Genomic DNA, 19207 nt, shown 5'->3' with positions numbered 1-19207 from the left:
ACTTCTTTAATAAACTGACGGTGGATTACACGCGTTGCTAGGCGGGCCAAGGGGGGCGGCTACGGCGCCGCTCCTGCCCTGCGCTCGGGCTGTGCGGCTCGGGGCCGGGCGGGAGGTACGGAGCGGCCCTGGGAACGGAGCGGGCGGGGCCACGGCTGCAGCCGGAGCCTTTGCGGGACGGCACCCGGAAACACCGGGTGGCTGCGGAGAACCGGGCCGGCGGTGAGGGGTGAGCTGTGAGCCGGCAGGGTTGCAGGTGGGAGGCTTGGTCCGGGAGCCCGGCCGGGCCGCCTTGAGCGGATCTGGGGGCAGAGGCCTGAGGGGGGAAGGCCTGGTGTGCTTGGAAGTTGGGAGGCGTCCGGGCCGGGGGGTGAATGGGAAGCGGGATGTTAGGAGGGATGGGGCCGGATGGGGTGGGAGAGGGGAATAGCGGGACGGCGGGGGGGCACCCAGAGGTGTCAGGGAGCGGCGTGGCCTGGGCGGGAGCGGGAAGGTGGGGCTGTGGGGCAGCGGGGCGGGGCGGCTCACCTGTATGGCTCAACATCACGGCTCAACATCACGGCTCACCTGCACGGCTCCTTGGGGTGGGAGAGCTGTGTGCTCAGCTGTGTGCGTGGCATCACATCACGCTGCAAGTTTGACTTGAGAAGGGATCCAGCGGTACAAAGAATCACAGAATGACCCGGGTTGGAAGGGACCTCAAGGATCATGTAGTTCCAACCCCCCTAATGCTAAGGTTTTGGGTGAGGTGAGGTGTATGTTATGAAACGCGTTGGAAGGTGGAAGATAAACGCCAAAAGGTACTGACTGCGATTTGCGTTGTATTATAGTGAATCCTGTAAGGTGTGTTGTAAGAGTGACAAAGAGTTGGAAGCCAGGGCAGAGTTTTACAAACTGATTTAGTAGAAGAGATGGAGGCTGCTTTCTGCAGCGGAGGGCTGTTATCTGAGATATAAGCAGTGTATGCAACAAACTTCTACAAGGGAGCACCAGAGCGGAAAGCTGGGCTGGTACGGTGCCTCTGCATAGAAGGATTGGGATCAAAGGTAACCCTGACTTCTCAGAGAACTGCTGTGCAGACTGATAGAGTGGGTTTGGGAACAGTCAGTTGACAGACTGCTTCATCTGAAATCAATGGGGCTGTCTTTCTTCACAGGCACTGTACGTTACCCATTGGCATGTGCTGCAGAGCCTGTGGGCCTCACCCATTCAGTTGTTCCCAGCAGAGTACATCATAAAAGCTGTAGCAGTGTAGACATCTGCTGGAGTAGCCTGGCCTGGCTCGGTTGTAGCTCAGTAATTATTGATTTTCTTCTACATAGGAATAAGCAGTACCAAATAATTTTTACAGGCTGTAGAGTGAGTATTAAGCAGAGGCTAGATGTTGATAAACTGATTTACTATAATCTATTCCTTTGGAAAACTGTAAGCTTTGATTCCATTACCCATTCTTAGGCATTGTGTGAACTTGTGGTATTACAGTTCTGAGATAAGGATCTGCTGGTTTTGGGTGCATGGAGTTCAGATGTATGTGCAGCAAAAGTACAGGTTTGAGAATAGACAGTAGTAGTAGCAAGTATAAATCTGATTTATTTAGAGCAATGTATTGTTTGAAGCTACTGGAGGTCTCTTACAATCCTATGGGCTGCCTGTATGGCCCAATTCCTTTTATAGGTTATGACACAATCGTAGGGATTGGAGGTGTGGGAGGGTACCTCTGGAGTCATTGAGTCCAGCCCTCTACTGAAGCAGGTTCCCTACAGTAGGTTGCATAGGAAGGTGTCTGGGTGGGTTTTGAATATCTCCAGAGAAGAAGACTCCACAACCTCTCTAGGCAGTCTGTGCCAGTGCTCTGCCACTCGAACTAAAGCTTTCCCTCGTGTTTCTATGGAACTTCCTGTGATCCAGTTTGTGCTCGTTGCCCCTAGTTCTATTGCTTCATGCCACTGAAAAGAGCCTGGCCCCATCCACCTGGAAACCCACCCTGTAGGTATTTATAAGCATTGGTAAGATCCCCCTCAATCTTCTTCCTTTCAGGCTGAACAGCCCCAGGTTTCTCAGCCTTTTCTCGTGCTTGAGATGCTCCATGTTCCTAATCAGCTGCCTAGAAGAATGAAATCACTTGTCTGCTTATTCTGTTCACTGTATAAACTTATTTGTAATTACTGGCTTTCTGCAATAACTCTACAGATCTGTTTGCACTCTGTACTCAAGCTATGTGACCATGCCTGGGGGTGGCTGCATTGCCGGTAGCACACAAATCATAGAATCATAGAGTGGCCTGGGTTGAAAAGGACCACAATGGGCAGCTGGTTTCACCCCCCACTGCTGTGTGCAGGGTTGCCAGCCACCAGACCAGGCTGCCCACAGCCACATCCAGCCTGGCCTTGAATGCCTCCAGGGATGGGACATCCACAACCTCCTTGGGCAACCTGTTCCAGTTTGTCACCACCCTCTGTGTAAAAAAAAAGCTTCCTTCTAGTATCTAACCTAAATCTCCCCTGTCTCATTTTAAAACCATTCCCCCTTGTCCTATCACTGTCCACCCTCATAAACAGCCATTCCTCTCTCCAGTTTAGATGCTCCTTTCAAATACTCGAAGGCCGTAATGAGGTCTCCCTGAAGCCTTCTCTAAGCTAAACAAGCCCAGTTCCCTCAACCTTTCGTCATAGGAGAGGTGCTTCAGCTCTCTGATCATCTTAGTGGCCCTCCTCTGGACCTACTCTAAGAGCCTCCACATCCTTCCTGTACTGGGGTCCCCAGGCCTGGATGCAGTACTCCAGATGAGGCTCATGTCCATCTTCTTATCCACCAGGACCCCCAAGTTCTTCTTTGCAGGCTGCTCTCAAGGGTTCTTATCCCATTGTACAAATACCTGGGATTGTCCCAGACCTGGTTAGTGATTCAGAAACAGCTCAACTGCAAGCTGCAGTTGAACCCCAGCAGTACTGGGCATTCACTGTTAGCACCTCGCACTGAGCCATACCACTGCCTCGATGCATCTGCAGGAGCTGCAGAAGGGCAGCACCTGGCTCATCCCAGCCTGGTGCAGCACTCCTGTGCTTGCAGAAGAATCAGGATTTGAGCTAAAACCAAGAACAGAATGGCTTCTTGCTCACTGCCTGAGTGTGACAGCCTGGATCTTTCCATACCGTGATCTGTACAATGAATGCAGTGTGTACTGTTTGAAAAAGAGAGGCAGGTTGTATCAAATTTCTGTGCTGGCAGGCAGGCGTTGACATAACAGCCTAAGTCAATATAAAACTATTGCTCTACTGTGCACATATAAGAACTCGTTTATCTTATAGGCAGTGCCGATGTTAAGTTTAGGTCAGTGAGGACCTGCCTTTCTGAAGCACTGAATATTTATGCTCAGTATGTGATTTATTTAACACTCATCAAATTAAATTATTGTCAGCCCAAGAAAATCTTATCTCTGGGTTCTTAGCATTGCTGTAAAGGATGAATTTTGTGTTGGTCGGAGTTTGTGTTGGTTTTGTTTTGGGTTTTCTTTTTTTTAGCAGCTACAGAGGGGATTGAAGAGTATTTAGCCATAGCATAGATTTTTTATTACATTTGAGATTCACCTTCCTCAACTCTGCTCTTTTATACATAGATCAGAATTGTAACTTTTTTTTTCCATAAAAAAGAAAATAAAAAATTCTTCTTGAGGGCATCCAAAAAACATCAGTGTTTTTGTAAAAATGGAAGAAAACTTTACCTGAGTCCCAAACAAGTTAAAGTGCTATCTGAAAACACATGTTAGTTAATATGTAATTGTGTCTTCCTTGTTGGACTTGGCAATGTCAGTTTTCTGTCAGTGAATCACTGGTACAGCTTTCCAGGGTCCTTGGCCCCTGACCTTAACCAAAGTTGAAAAGAAATGATTGGTTGGTCTTCAGCAGTTAGGTTTTAATGTGTAAGCCATCTGGGAATAACTGCTCTTGCTAAAGGGTGCTAAAAGTGTGGCTGTTTAAGGCCAGGGTTCAGAGTTCTGTCAGTGTTCTGCCGTGTTGTACATGATATATCCTTCTCATCAAATACTGTTTGAATACAGGAATGCTTTTTATTTTCTTTTCACAAGTTAAGATTTCTTTAAATGTCAGTTGAGAAATTGAAAATGTTACTGTAATGAAACCTTTCTACCTTCAGCTAGAAAAAGTAGGAGAAAACTGCTGGTGCATTTAGTTTTTGTGAGGCCTAAGAAGAATACAGTCTCAAACAAAAATAATATACATTGTAAACTATCAAGCAAGAAGGATGAGTAACAAACTAAAACGCAAGAGAAAGAGCAAGGTAAGTATTAAAATAAGGTGTTTTGCAGTGTTTAGTTGAAAAGTAGTACGTATGTGGGGAGGAAGCTGACAATTACAGGTTGCTTATGGGGAGAAGAGTGGAGAAGCCCATGGCTGGTACGAGGAAGGTAGAAAACAGTGACATTATGAAGCGAGAGGGTGTGGGGTTAATACAAATGTTTACAACATTATTAATTGTAACGGAATGTTGACTGATACATGAAAGATTTATGTATTTGGAGCAAAAAGGAAAAGAGAAATGCATTGTTGAATGATAGAGGTTAAATATTTGTGCGTGTGAAATCCTGTTCAGAAACCAGTTGAGCAGCACTCGGTAGATTCTGAATGGTCTTTGCACTCTCAGCTCCATCTAGGATATTTGTTTCCATACATAATGTATTTGTTGCAGAAGTTATTACTGTTAGAGGTAAAGAAGATCGCATTGGGTCCAATCGCTTCTGAAATGTATGGAGTAGAATCTCCCTCTGAGAAATGCAGTTGTGTTATAGAAAGTAGCATGTTATGTGCATGTTGTCCTGCACTGGGAAGAAGGCACTACACTGCTGAAGCATAAAAAGAGGAGTTTTATGGGGGGAAAAAAAAAAAACAAAAGAAAAAAAAAAAGCCCATATTTTCTTCAGGTTTTGTGAGCCAGCTCTCAGCCACCTTCCTCTCGTGCTTTTCCTCATGTTGATTTTATATCTATGTAGGAATAGCACTGGTGCTGGGTTCAAATTTCTTCTGAGAATGCAGTCTGGTTTCTTTAATCTGCTATCCTGATTTCACAGAGAGTGCCTAGAATTGTGAGTCCATGCCTGTTTCACCAGGGTGAGCTGGTGGGCTCTGTTCTGAGTCTGCCTTACAGAAGGAAGGGCCGGCCTTCACTAGGCAGGTCCTAGGCGTGGAACTTGTGTACTGGCACACACAACTTCATGAACAGCTGCATTTGTTTTAAGAGTCTGGTTGTGTCATTCTGCTCAGCTTTGTATTGTAAATAAGGTGCGAGTTCCATTTGTTTGGTTAGGCAACCTTAAACTCATTCATGGTAATGTGGAATAAGAGCAAACCATTGCAGTAACTTCTGTGCTGAGGGAACCTCAGCAGTGAAAGTGCTTTGCAGGTGGGCTGGGAGGAATGCAGTCCATGTAGCGCTGTCACTGTGAACATGGGAAGCGTAAGAACCCATAAGATTTGTTGTGTGTGTTCTTGTTATTGTTTGCTTGTTTTTAGATTTAACTTGTCAGGTGAGAGGGTAGGGAGGAGTCAAGAACTAGTTGTCAGTAGAAGCTATGATGCATATTAATGTATATATTGTAGATGTGAATACATATTTTTGAAGTTTCAGAAATGCAATGAAAATTAAGTTTAATAAAGTTAATTAAAAGTAAGCTGTGGGGTCTGCAGGAAGAGCTTTCTACTATTTCAGGTAATTCATGGAATATAATGTGGAACGTTAGATAACTTGGGACAGTAAGAGAACTTTGATGATAGAAAATTAGAACCTGAAATGTGAGCTTATCGTGGAGAAGTTACAAAGGAAATAGAAACCTGCAAATCAGAAATTCATTCATTTGCTCTGAATTAACGCCATGAGGTGGAAGCTAATGATTTGTCACTTCAAAAGCTCTGCTTCCTTTTGAGCAGACATTTTTCCAACTTCATGCAGTGTGATCTTTCTGAACCGAATAGTTACCGTACTGATGTTTGTTAAATCATTTCCTCGTGCTGTAAATCCTTTTCCCAGTCTTTTCCCCTTACATTTTAGAGCTCTTTGTGCAGCATCCTTCTGCACTCACCCTCCGCACATTGGTGTGCACACAGTCTGTACTCAGTGCCCACAGTGACTTGCCACGCAGGCTGCCCTCGGCCTCTTCCCCTGTGTCCCACATTGCCGTAGGGTGCGTCTCAAGGCAAACCAAGTAAATTACATAGAAGCAGCTCCTTTTTTTTTTTTTTCTTACCTGGACTAATAAAAGGAAGATAAGGAACCTGATAAGGCCTGAGAGTTACAGCTGAACTCCCAGCCTTTGAACCAGCAGGTGTAAATTAAGTTTGTGGCCTCGCAGAGCACCTGGTAGCCTGTCCAAAGTCAGGTACATGATCGAAGCCCAAGAGGAATGACTGTGTACAAGCGCTGTGCTGGGAACTTTCATCTTATTATTGATTGAAGACCATCAGGGTGTGGAGTGTTACTGAAGGCAGTATTTAATTTAGTTTATGACTGCGCAGTCTGTTGCAATGAGGGCAGCAGGAGCTGGGTGAGTGTCTCACCTGCGATGTGTGAATCCAGCCCTGCTGTGGGCTGAGTTGTACAGTTCAGCTGTGTCAGTTTCAGTACTCAGCTCCTCTGTAGGATCCAGTCCCCAGCTTGCACCAAGTTCTGTAAGCTGATATGCAGCTGTTATAAAAGAGGAAGAGAGAAACAAGGAGAGCTGATAAGGTATTGTGTGCGCTCAGCAGAGGGTGGTAATTTTATTGGTGTGCGTAGGTTTCAGAAGTATGCAGTTCCTGCTTTGTGAAGCAATTAGCTTTAGTTCCACATGAAACTGCCTGTTCTTAGCTAACCTGTCATGCTGACCACTGAGAAGAGAGCTTGCAATCTATGTTCAGCTGTCAAGCTGGACTCTTGGAGTCCATTTGGTGTGAATTTTGGAAACTCTGAAGCTGCTTTGGTGAATTGTGATGGAATGTGTTCTGCTGCTGGCCCTGTTGAGAAATACCTTGTCTGGCTTCCGAATGCAGCGTGGTGAACAGGACAAAGTGGATTTGTGGCTATGTTTCTGGAAGCAAGATTAAATCGATGGTGTTACTGTGGGAGAAGTTCCTATTTATTTATTTATTTACTTATTTTACCATGATCACTCATCAAGAAAATAGTATAGTCCAAGGTGATGATGTGGTACGTGTTCTTAATATCTTCTCTTGTGGGTTTATCTGACTGTTGTGCTGCTTGTTATGTTTCCATACTGAACGTTTTGATAATTGCTCATAAACAATGTATTGATGATACACCTTATCACTGTAAGCAGCTTCATAAATAGATGGTTGTATGTCAGCAAGAAATGTGTTAACTGTTGTTCTTGTGACATTTCAGTTAAGTTACTGAACTCTGAGCTCTGAGAAAGTCCTGAAACATTTTGTCACTTTATAGGCTCACCAAATGAAAATATTTTAGTCTTAGTTCAGCAAAGATGTGTTCTGATTATCTGTATTTTGGTCAGAAGTTATTACAAAAGCATCAACTGTTACGTTTCCTTAAGGGAATTATTGCGTATTGCTTTCTCTGTTTCTGCATCCAGGCATCTTTTTCTTTCTCCTTTGCTAGTAAGCTTCCACAAATATTCTTGCAGCCATACAATTTCTGAAGTAAATGATTTTATGTGGTAGAATAATGAGTGTATACTTCACATCTCTGTGGTTTGGCAGTCAGTAGTTGCTGGCAGGTAACTGCAGTCTGTCTGAAATATTGATGCTATATAGATATTCTTGTGACCTTCAGTGCTCGACTGGAGCTCTCCTGAAGCTTGGGGACAGGTTAGGGCAGTCAGGAATATTTGAATAACGCAGCTCTACAGATCTCTGATAAAATTCTTGTTCAACTAGAGAAGTCGTGTCAATGAGGAGACACGTCAGTTTCAGCTGCAGAGTACTTGGAGGTATGAGCACACGCTTCGGTAGTGGGTACAAAAGTAGGTAGTTGAGACAAGCTCCGTGTACCTGTAGGAGTAAAACATTCGCAGAGGCAGCTCTGGCGTAAGCCTCCAATATGTTCTACACATGTCAGCTTTGGGCTTCTGAAAATAAGAACTGCATGCAATGCATTGACTTGTTACTACTTTTCTTGAAATTAATTGCTTTCTTCTGCATTGGCATTATAAAAATGGTGCATAGTTTTCAGAATAAGTGGCTAGTGAAGGCAGTAATTATTAATTTTTTTATGAAGAACATTTCTGTGTATGGGTTGTTTTCATATTTAATGTGCATAAAGAACAGCAGGAGGTGATACCTGAGTAGCACTGGTAGTATATCCTTGTAATATATTGTGTCTCCAGAAGCAGCATTGCTTTTAGTTTCTTGTGTTAACTTGGTGTTAATTGGCAGCAAAGTGCAAAGAAAACCCTGTCAGGCCAGTCCTGACTCAGTCTTGTGGTGATGCCATATTATCTGTCAAGGCAGAAATTGCAACCTGAAAAACTTCGGAGAGTTGGAAGAATGAGAAGGCGCTCCATTCTGGGGATGGCTTGTTGCTGTAGGGATACTGGGCATTCTGCAGCACTGCAGTAGGGGCTTTTTATTTTTTATTCCAAAGATATCTTCTGAGCCTTCATTTGTGTAAAGAGATCTGTGATTGGATTAACTTTAAAGGTTTATTTTGTGAAACCAGTATTTGGAAAGGTGACTGTGTTAGTAGTCTGTGTTTGTTTTTTACAGATGAGAAATTAAAAATAAAAAAATAAAAAATCTGTAATTGCCACCTCATCTAATGTCCAGATATGCTTTCCCTTTTCTAATAATGTATTTAAAAATGCCTTTCAAGTGTTAATCTCCTTTTTCTCTTGAAATATCAGATTACATTGGTTGTTTACCTTCGCTGGAGAGGTCTCTGGGTAACTTAATATGCTGATTCCAAATGAAAATGCCCATCTGCAGTATTAAATTTTAATCCTGATTTGTTGTTTGTTTGTTTACTTGTTTTCTATTTCAGGAAGAAAATAATCAAGAAATGTCTACCAATTTAAAGTACCTTTCCTTGGGCATCCTGGTTTTTCAGACCACAAGTTTAGTGTTGACAATGCGTTACTCTCGGACACTGAAAGAAGAAGGACCTCGTTACTTGTCCTCTACTGCAGTAGTTCTTGCTGAACTTCTGAAGATTTTGTCCTGTGTTCTACTGGTCTACAAAGACAGCAGTATGTGTTCAGTTTTGCACCAAGTAATTTCTTTAATATGCTGTATTGTAATGGCAACTGCAAGGCAGCCCTGTGAGTAGAGGCTCACAAAAAAAGCATTTTGCTTTCTCATTAAAGAGACAGCCTTGGGAAGGCTGTAGTCATACTTCACTTCTCAGCACACCCATTAGAATGTTGTGTCTGCTGAAGTGAGTTCTCTTTAGATAACTATGCATACTGAGGTGTACAAGAATAAATTTTCTACTAGCAGCTTGAAGCTTGTTTTTTTTGCTCGGATATTTTAAGGAATTTATAAATAAATGTAGGGCAACATGAAAAGCTGCGTGTCTGAAGCATGAATGATAATGTAGAAGCCTATAACTAAATTACGCAGGTACAGGAGGGGAAATAGCAATCTCATCAATACAGAAAGAAATGTTTTAAGCTTAAAAAAAAAAAAAAAAAAAAGGATTTACTCTCATTTAGTACATTTTATACTGCATTTATCCAGTTCTCTGACATGTGCATTAGGTTTTCAACAGTTTTAAAATATCATTGCATATTCATAAATATTGATGATTCTGTAGGCCCCTAAACATGCACACTGTAGGCGGTACTCTTTAAGTTAGTAGCTTCAAATATGACTATGAATAAGTTTTATTTTAATATCAATTGAATAATACGTAGAATCATAGAATATCCCAAGCTGGAAGAGACGTACAGGGGTCATCAAGTCCAACTCCTGGTTCCACACAGAACCACCCAAAAATCGGACCATAAATCTGAGTGCATTGTCCAGACACTTAACTCCAGCAAGCTCAGTCCCATAACCACGTTCCCTGGGGAGCTTGTTCTAGTTCTGATATTCCAGGCTACACCAACACATTTTTCACGTTTATGAAAGACAACTATTATGTAGTATTTTGGGTTCGTGGTAGCAGTGATAGATATAAAAAGGGGGAAATTGTTAATCTTGAAGTACAGAACGTTGCTCTATGTTTTCTTCCCTTCTCGATTTAGTCCATGAGTCTATTTCTGTGTTTCTTTGGTAGAGTGCAATTTACGGACCCTGAACAGAGTGCTACATGATGAAATTCTTAATAAGCCCATGGAAACTCTTAAACTTGCCATTCCTTCAGGAATTTATACTCTTCAGAATAACTTGCTCTATGTAGCATTGTCAAACCTAGATGCAGCCACATACCAGGTACTGTACATCTGGATTGCTCTGAAAGTTTCAAAAGACAAACATGAATTATGTGGTAATAAGTGTTTCTGGTTCTTTTAGGTTACATATCAACTGAAAATTCTTACCACGGCACTATTTTCTGTGTCCATGTTAAGCAAGAAATTGGGTATATACCAGTGGCTGTCATTAGTAATTTTGATGACAGGAGTGGCGTTTGTGCAGGTAAATAAATGTGAAATGTTTACTCAAGGAACGTGCATTTCTATACTGATAGTACAGCTTCCTGGTTGTAGCAGCTGCACACCGGTACCGGAGTAAAGCCAGGAGCTACAAACCACAACTGGCCATGGCTGGAGGACACCAGAAACAGTTCAAAGGCACAAAAGATAACAGCTCTTCTTGAGTTCTTGTGACTCTGGACTAGCCTGCAAATAACAGCTATGAAAGTATTTGTAGCTTCTGATATTAACAGTTTGGATTCGCAGGTCTGTGACAGCACAGTCCTGCTGCTCACCTTATGATGTATGGTTTCAGCATGACAAATTGACTTGAATTTTTTCAAGATCAAAATCTTTTCCAAGTGATGGAGATATAGGAATGTGTAGTTTTTAGAGGGATTGTGGGATAAGAGACTATTTAAGAGTTTTTAGTGGATTTTAGGGTATTCTAGAAATTCTTATTGTAAATCCTAAAGATGAAAAGAAAAACTAAGGATTAAATTTTATGTATTTTTCCAATTTTAATCACTAAAAATAAGAGCAAAACATCCTGACAAAAATTAACAGAGTTAATTTTAACCTTAAATACATCTGGGCTAAGTGGTGTCCTGACTTGTGTATAGAAGAGGTAACCAGCTGATGAGTGCTAAAAGTCAGTGACAATGAATGACCAGGGTAAGTTGTGCTGGAATTCAGGGTCAGTGCTGAAGAAAAGTTATGTCTTTGCAGTTCTTTAGAAGTATTTATGATGCAAAATACAAAAGTTTGCTAGCATGACATTGTCTGCATTTAATAATTACTATTGTTGCTTTAAAAATATCTTCTATAAATGGTTGTGACTTGATTTTAACAGTAAGTTTGAATCACTCTTTTTATATCCAGTGGCCTTCAGACTCTCAAGCAACAGCTGCTAAGGAGCATTCAGCAGGATCTCAGTTTGTAGGCCTGATGGCAGTTCTTATAGCATGCTTTTCTAGTGGATTTGCAGGCGTTTATTTTGAGAAAATTTTAAAGGAAACTAAGCAGTCTGTGTGGATACGAAACATTCAGCTTGGTAAGTTTAATTTCAGTTACCTCTCAGAGCAGGAACACTGCCTTCTGATTTAAGATAAATGTGCAAAAATATGAAAAACAAGGTATGCATGTGTGCTTTATAATTGAGTAGTATGCAAAATTCTAGGAATTGCTTCCTGCTGTCAACCTAGTTCTTGATTTAACTTTTTTATAATGTTTGTAAGTTTGTATGGAATCTGTCCATTAAATTTTACTTAATATGTTCTAAAGAATATTTATTATCTTATGCAGATTTGGTGTATCACGTGTGTCTTTTGCACAGATTATTAAAATAAGCACTTATAGTATCCTTTCCTCTGTATTTTTTCTTTCTGTTGGAGTGTTCAACATTAAACAAGGAACATTAAAGTAAAATATGTTCCTAAATAAATGCTTTGAGACCTATTTTACAGTAGAGATTTTTTTTTTCTCTTGTCTAGATAGGCAGTTTTTATAGGTTGGCATTTTTAATACAAGAAAAAAGCATGCATGTTTGTGAATAAAGAAATAATGAATTTATGTTTATTTCAGTACAAAGATCAGTTTGTTTTAGTTGTCTGAATAATCACCAAATAACTGTATGTACATATGTACAGTCATTCATTTTAACTTTTAATGTTGTTACTTATTGTGCACCCATCAGTAAGGGAGTGCCTTTTCTTTCCAAAGTAGTTCTGCCAGAGCCTAGATATTAATGCAGCAGAGTTAATTTCAAGAATACCTCAGTGTATCCTATCTGTGAGTGCCAGGTAGCTGCTCACTTAAGACACTGGAAGTTTTTATTTCACTCTAAATGATGTTCTTCTTTTCAGATGGAAGGAAACACAATGAAAATTGTGGTGAGCTTTTCACAGAATTGAGAGGAATAGAGCCTAGATCAGTCAGAGAGGAAGGAGATGTCTCCATCTCTTCCATTCCTGAAGGGGTTACAGAAAATTTCCCACCTAACAGTACAAAACTATAGTCACCAAATTATAAACTTTTGGATCTCATCTCTGTTGCTTCTTTTGACATCATCTCTGCTAGTAAACTAATTGAACTGATAGGTCACCTCATTCCAGTAGAAAGCAGTGAAAGATATGCGTATGAAAAACTTCTAGTGGAGACAGACAACATTCCTGATAAGTGTAGAAAATTGCTTTCTAAAAGAAATGATATGTGAATGCTGATTGCATTTGAATATTGCAAGTAGCAGTCCAATTTTAAAACTAGATGTGTGTGAGCAGTGCTTGAGGACAGGAAACCTGTTTGTCTGCGTGTTTTTTCACCTGCAGCTTCTAAATCAATCTTGTACTTCCAGGATTCTTTGGCAGCATATTTGGACTGATGGGTGTATATATATATGATGGAGAGCAACTGTCAAAAAATGGATTTTTTCAAGGATATAATAAACTTACTTGGATAGTTGTGGTTCTACAGGTAAGATATATTATGTTTCTGTGATTTGGAGATTTACCCTTCTGTAAGTGGCAGGGGAAATTAATGAGTGTAGGTGAAGCTACTGGGGTGTCTACAGTCAAAAGTCTAACACAGCACTATTAAAAAAAGTTTCTAAAGAAAAGCTTGGAAAATTCAGAGCAGGTTTGTGATTGTTGTGCAACGTAAAATTATGTAAGCATTATCTCATTTGTGATGCTTAAAATATATATATATATTTTAAGTACATGTGTGCCCTTTCCCTTACAGCTAAAAATGTATAGTGCAAGTGTTTTCTGCTAAATTTAATAGTGGTAGTATGATAAACAACTTCTTTATTGGGAAATAGAGTGGATTGACATAACATGAAAAAACTATAACACTTTCAGGCATAGACTGTGGCTTTTTCTAAAACATGACTATTCTGTTAACATGGATACTCTCAGTGGGATTACCATGTTGCAAATCCAAACTTTAATATTTTGCAGGCACTTGGAGGCCTGGTGATTGCTGCCGTTATAAAATACGCAGACAACATTTTAAAGGGATTTGCAACTTCTCTCTCTATTATACTTTCAACATTGATCTCCTATTTCTGGCTTCAGGATTTTGTTCCTACAAGGTAAGAATTATTTTTCACTTGTATGGAAGAAAGCAGTGATTGAAAACTTAATGCTTATCAGATATAACAGCAACAATAAATAAATGAAAACAAGCTAAGCCAGCCCTATAAGATAGGTAGATTCAACTTCCACAGAAAAATGTAGTTTCATAACATAGCTATTGCTAAAACTTTGCAGTATACTTAATCAAGATTAAGTTTTTTGTAAGATAGAACCCCCCACAGATAAGGAAGTACTGAATCTCAAATCTCAGCTTTTGACAAACCTCTCTCCTCCAGTCTATATTCTTTTCTTTTCATCTGCTCTCCCTCGGTTTGTTCAGCTCATTCCTCTTTAAATCTGATGCCTGCCCTCCACTGTTTTTGGCTCTGCTCTTGAAACCAGCTTCTCCCTGGCTGTCTGTTCTGAGTAAGACTGGGACAAAGTTCTTACAACAACAAACTCTTGTTCATTTGTTGTCTTCTAAACTGACATATCTTCCACAAGTCACCTCATTGCAAGATGACCTGTGACTGAACAACAGTAGTGATGATGATCTATTTATACTGCTTTTCATCCAATCTCTAAACAGTTCTAGAAGAGATCATTCAAATGTATTAACAGGATTTTGCTTATAGTGAACATAAATTTATCATATATACTACACATTCAATATATAAAACTATTTCTGATATAAGCTTTTAACCCAGAAGTAGAATACACAGTGTTAGCAGATGTTAAAAATATCTGGGTGGCCAGTAGTTGCACTTCTTTAGCTTCTGCTTGCATTTTGCATAGAGCTTTAGTTAAAAGGAATAGAAATGAAAGATCAGTCTGATTACCTTGACAGCTATTCTATGAAAATATGTTTAATTTCCAGAATATGTCAGTGTAATGATAGGTTACTTTGCTTATCTAGATGCAGATCTTTTATTTCAACTTTTTCCTGAATTCTTCTACAAGAAATACGTGGACATTTTTCATTAAAAATTGGATGAATGTGATTTATTCTTCCTATGTTCCCACAGGATTGATGTCCTTTCTTTGACTGTACTGCATAAAATCTTGTTAACTAAAACCAGCTAACTTTTGGTTTTTTTCTTCCATTCCTATTCTATTCAGTGTCTTTTTCTTCGGAGCCATCCTTGTAATAGCAGCTACTTTCCTATATGGTTATGATCCAAAACCTGCAGGAAATCCCATTAAGGCATAGCTGACTTCTTTATCAACATGCTTCTCAAGATCGTACACTGGGGGCCTTGCTAAAAATGGCATGTGGAAGGTGCCATGGTGCACTGCAAGGAGAGGATTACTACCCTGAATCTAGTGAAGAAATTTTTGAGTAGTTTTGAGCCAAAGGGGCTAAAGATGGAAGATGATACTGTCTGTGACTGGTGGAAAAAATGACAGGGGAAAGCCCTGTGCAACTCGCTAACAAAAACTTGAAATGAATGAAAAGTTTCCAAGAAACTGCAACTAGGAATGTTTACAGCTTTGACCTGGGATTGCATCAAAAGAATTTACTGTATTGACTGCTGCACTCTGTCCTATGCACTCTTTGAAAGAGCACATGACAACGTTGTCAGATTGTATGTTTTTGCAATTTTGACTCTATTTAATGTTAGTACGTGTTTTTAACTGTTTGTCTATTTACATGAAGTCAACTGAATGCACATTGTAGTCCTAAAGTGATGGTTCTAATTAGGTATTCCTTATTAAAACTATGAAAATCGAAGTATGATTGAAAGACATTTTCACAATAACAAATATTTTTATATTTTAGAAGGCTGATTTAATAACAGAGGTCTGTGTTCTGTTGCTTATATAAAGCTATTGTAAGAATGTTAATGTTCTCACCGGTGTGCTAAGGGAGAAACTGAGAATGAAAGCTGGAAGTCTGTGTTGATACTCCAGCCGTCATGAGGATAACCTGTAGTGTTCCAGCAGATGCAATAACTCTTTGAGCACAGGACACAGTTTGCTGCAGTAATCTGGCACTATGAGGTGGGTTATAATGGAGTGCTTGCTCAGATGTAATGTTCATTGTTTTTTATTTTTATTGATTATAAATCAACTTATTGGTAGAACTTCTAAAGTAGAATGTAGTGGGGGTTTTTTGTGTTTTTTTTTTTGTTTTGTTTTTTGTTTTTTTGTTGCTTTAAATATCCTCTGAGGATTTATTTTTTACCTGCAATTAAAGAAAAAGAAGCAGCCCATAATAAACATTTTAAATGCATTGTTGTTGTCTGTTACAGCTCCAGATTGAGCCATTGTATTACATGAATCTGTGTACTGTACTGTATATTATTACAGAGGCTTTTATTTTATTTTATTTTTTTTACAATTCCTGTTTACTCATGAACTCTCAAAGGCCGTCTCAGTACATTTGTATTTAATGGCATAATTAGGGTTGTTGTTGTTATTATTATTATTATTAATAATAATTTTGTTCTGGGAGTCCCTGAGCTAACAGACCAAATGGATTCTGTGGGGCTATTCAGTTTAGTAGCGGAATTACTTTAATAGGAAGGAGAATGAAAAAGTACTGAATTGTGCAATAGATAAGTATAAAAGCATGCTATTCTTTCGTTTTCAACCAAAAAAATATATATATGTATATCACAAAGTAACATGCAGAATCAACTGTTAGGAACATTTTGTTTGTTGAAGTACCTGTGTATAGTGAACTGAGAAAGAAACACACAAAAACAGTGCCAGAACAGTAAACAAAGAAAGAAAAGGCTTAAAAATCACTTGGCTTTTGGAGATCTATTCACAATGGATATAAATGTAGGTGACTTCTTACCTATTCATTACATATGTAAAGGTATATATTATATCAGTAACATATCAGTAGTCCCTTCCCATTCAGCTAAGTGTTAAAAACATTTGTTGTTTCTGTTGTTCCTTTTCCCTCTGCTCTATCTCACTTCTTTCCTGTGCTGGATATGATGTGAAGAGAGAGGTGTTTCACAATGTTTACCAAAGTACCTCAGTCTGTTTTTCACAGCAACTCAGTCATGGATTGCAAATAGACGATTCTCTAAGAGGACTCTGAGATTTTAAATTACATATTTAATTAATATTTAATTAAATATTGTAAAAGAATAAGGAAAAAGAAATCTAATTAGCCAAGTAAACATAGTCTTTTCTTTTGTTGTTGATAACATGAATTATGTCTGTAGCATCAGAGTAAGCCAGTGAAGAAATTTCAGAGTTATGCCAAGGGCAGACTAAGCTTTCTGAGCTGTGAGTCTACCCCAGCATGCCATAACTGCAAGAGCCTAAGTTGACATCCTATTATAATCTTATTGTTTCACCTGTAACGCTCAATCTGCCTAAGTGAAAAATGACATTTAGTCACCTCGCCACTGAAATGCAGCATGAGGTCAGATGTATGCAAAGAATAGTGGTTCACAGCATTGCTTAGTGCAGAACGGGAGGTATGTGTGACTGAAATGATTTGATGAGTCTTGTAGTAATGTTTGGCCTACGCAGTGGTAATACTTTTGATTTCATGAATCACAAATCACAGTAGTGGAAATGCTCAGGCCATATAATAGGATACTTTGTTGAGGAGTTTCTCAAAAATCAGGAGAAGCAGGTTAAGAATGTAAAACCAAATGCATAGAAAGGGACCAAATAGGCCAAACGATGACACGGTTTTAATATATCAGGAGCATCAAGTTGGTCTTTAAGCTTTTAGGAAATAACAGGAATATGTGATCTTTGCTTTTGAATAGATGTCATCTTACAGCCTTGGAAAATCGTGAATGTGCTGTATTAGGGATCAGTAACTTCTGTGGGTAGATAAAGGACCGTCAGTTTCCAGTCCATTATGTTTTCTAGCAGAAGTGTAAATCTCTTAACATGTTTCTGACAGTAAAGGAAATAAGAGTTTTTAGTTTTCGCTGCCTTTCCTCAGCTGTTTACAGAGCCTGGAGGCCCTACAGGTTAAAAAGCATTATCCAGGAGAGAGGGATGGCGCTGCTTCTTGTGATGAAGGGTTTGAGGAAGATTGCAACTGTTACAGAAAGCAATCAGTTTGAGAGCATAAGTGTTTTTTTCCCTTTGGGATGCTTTGGATCTGAAGAAAAAAGATCTTTCTGATCTGTGATTCTGAATTTAAGGCAACGGAATTTGTAGTTTAGCTGTATATTTAGGAATTTAATCCACAATCAACAGGATTTTATTTAAATATTTATAAAGTTATAGCTAGGTATTTATTTGCGTAATTTGAAATATGTCTTTTTTTTAAAGGCTTACATAATAGGATCACTAGTATTTATTGAATACTGGGATGCTTAGTAGGGTTGTGTTGGTTTGTTTGTTTTAGTCTCTGGGATACGTGATAAATGGTGAAATACCAGTAAGCTATTAAAACTTTGTTCAAAGCAAAACAAATCATCAGTTCAGTGGTGAAAACTCTTAAATCTAACACGGTAAGACAGACTTTCCTTTAAATTTTGTATTTTTGTGCTGTCCACAAGTGCCCAGTGATCCTTGTCTCAAAGAACTCTGATAACTACAGCTTTTTGAAAGTCCTTTGTTTAGACAAACTGCAACAACACTTGTACAAGATAATACCTGTTTATACTTTAACTTTTTAAGATGTTTGTTTTACTTTTGTTCTCAAAGAAATGATGATGTTTTGTTAGCATATACTTACATTTCAGTTACTCATGTGGTCCTTTTTCAGATTTTTAAGAGCATATGATCATTTTGTGTTCCTGACTTCGTTTTATGGCTGTAATTTGAGCAACTGTAATAGAGTTTGTTAAATTGTTTTAACATTGATAAATGAGACTTTGCATTTCTTACAGTTTTTGTTGTCAGTAACTTTCATGTTTTAATGTGTTTCCTTATCACCATGTATGTTCTGTTGTGTATAAGCAATTGCCACTTACAGATTTGAAGTTGTTACTCACCGTGTGTTTCTTGCTGGATATTATGAGGGAGATGGATGATTGTTTCCTTCCTTTTGTAAGAATGAGATCATTTTATCAGGGTAGCTGTGTGTGTGTACACAGACAGGTGTGTTTACCTATAGCGTGGTGTTACATCGTATCTCTGGGACTGTAAAAAAGTCCAAGTGTACCCTTTGGCTTTTATTGTTGTGTGCATTTTTAATGCTGATTTTTTTTCTTCCCTACAGGAAGTTATTTGAACTAAAGAGTTCTTCTCTTTCCAGGTGAGCTCACTATATAATTTTAGATATCTAGAATGAGGGTTTTTTAGTAGAAAAAAAATGCAGAAAAAATAAGTGGGATAAATTAGATGATAACTTCTGCTCCAGTTACTGAGAACCCAAATTTCCTGTTCAGTTAAATTTATACCTTTGCCTAATTATTTCCTGCTAGGTGAATTTATAACTCTGCAGGAGCAGAAAGCAGTCTCTCCTGAGCTGCAGCTCAGTGCTCATTATTGACTGACTGCTACGAATTTACATCCAAGAGTAAAATTTGGCCGTAAAATTGGTGCCTGTAGTCTTCCATTCTCATTTCCATGGCAATTGGTAGCTGAGCAAGAATGGCTTATGTGCTAA

The 19207-nt window shown here is 39.3% G+C and overlaps 2 protein-coding genes across 6 annotated transcripts in view; both read left to right on the top strand.

Moving 5' to 3' along the window:
* Window positions 1-172: 172 nt before the first annotated feature.
* On the top strand, window positions 173-15898 carry SLC35A3 (solute carrier family 35 member A3). 5 transcript variants are annotated; one of them, XM_015870168.2, is made up of 8 exons: window positions 173-229; window positions 9001-9205; window positions 10237-10391; window positions 10473-10595; window positions 11474-11645; window positions 12945-13063; window positions 13549-13682; window positions 14785-15898. In XM_015870168.2, exons 2-8 carry the CDS (start codon window positions 9019-9021, stop codon window positions 14873-14875), a joined length of 981 nt encoding a protein of 326 aa, XP_015725654.1. In that variant the 5' UTR covers window positions 173-229; window positions 9001-9018; the 3' UTR covers window positions 14876-15898. The 5 variants fall into 5 exon arrangements, with proteins under 5 accessions (XP_015725654.1, XP_015725653.1, XP_015725655.1 ...); XM_015870167.3 differs by having other exon boundaries at window positions 173-256; XM_015870169.3 differs by lacking the exon at window positions 173-229 and adding an exon at window positions 607-800.
* SLC71A1 (solute carrier family 71 member 1) overlaps window positions 14882-19207 on the top strand; it is a 17792-nt gene continuing 13466 nt past the window's right edge. Inside the window, exon 1 of the mRNA XM_085512174.1 lies at window positions 14882-18853. The gene's annotated coding sequence lies outside the window, so the exon portion shown is untranslated. The remainder of the gene's footprint in view (window positions 18854-19207) is intronic.

This window comes from Coturnix japonica, chromosome 11 (assembly GCF_054131305.1).
Source record: "Coturnix japonica strain WE chromosome 11, WE-NBRP24, whole genome shotgun sequence".
NCBI classification, from domain to species: Eukaryota; Metazoa; Chordata; class Aves; order Galliformes; family Phasianidae; genus Coturnix; species Coturnix japonica.
Note: the sequence above shows the minus strand (reverse complement) of the source record. Positions and strands in the feature narration are given on the sequence as shown.

Excerpts from the sequence above, each read along its gene's own strand:
- SLC35A3 (XM_015870165.3), top strand. The coding sequence starts at position 7,096 with ATGGTGTTACTGTGGGAGAAGTTCCTATTTATTTATTTATTTACTTAT. Across the intron at positions 10,596-11,473 it reads CAGGAGTGGCGTTTGTGCAG|TGGCCTTCAGACTCTCAAGC; the intron begins GTAAATAAATGT and ends TTTTATATCCAG. Across the intron at positions 11,646-12,944 it reads GATACGAAACATTCAGCTTG|GATTCTTTGGCAGCATATTT; the intron begins GTAAGTTTAATT and ends TTGTACTTCCAG.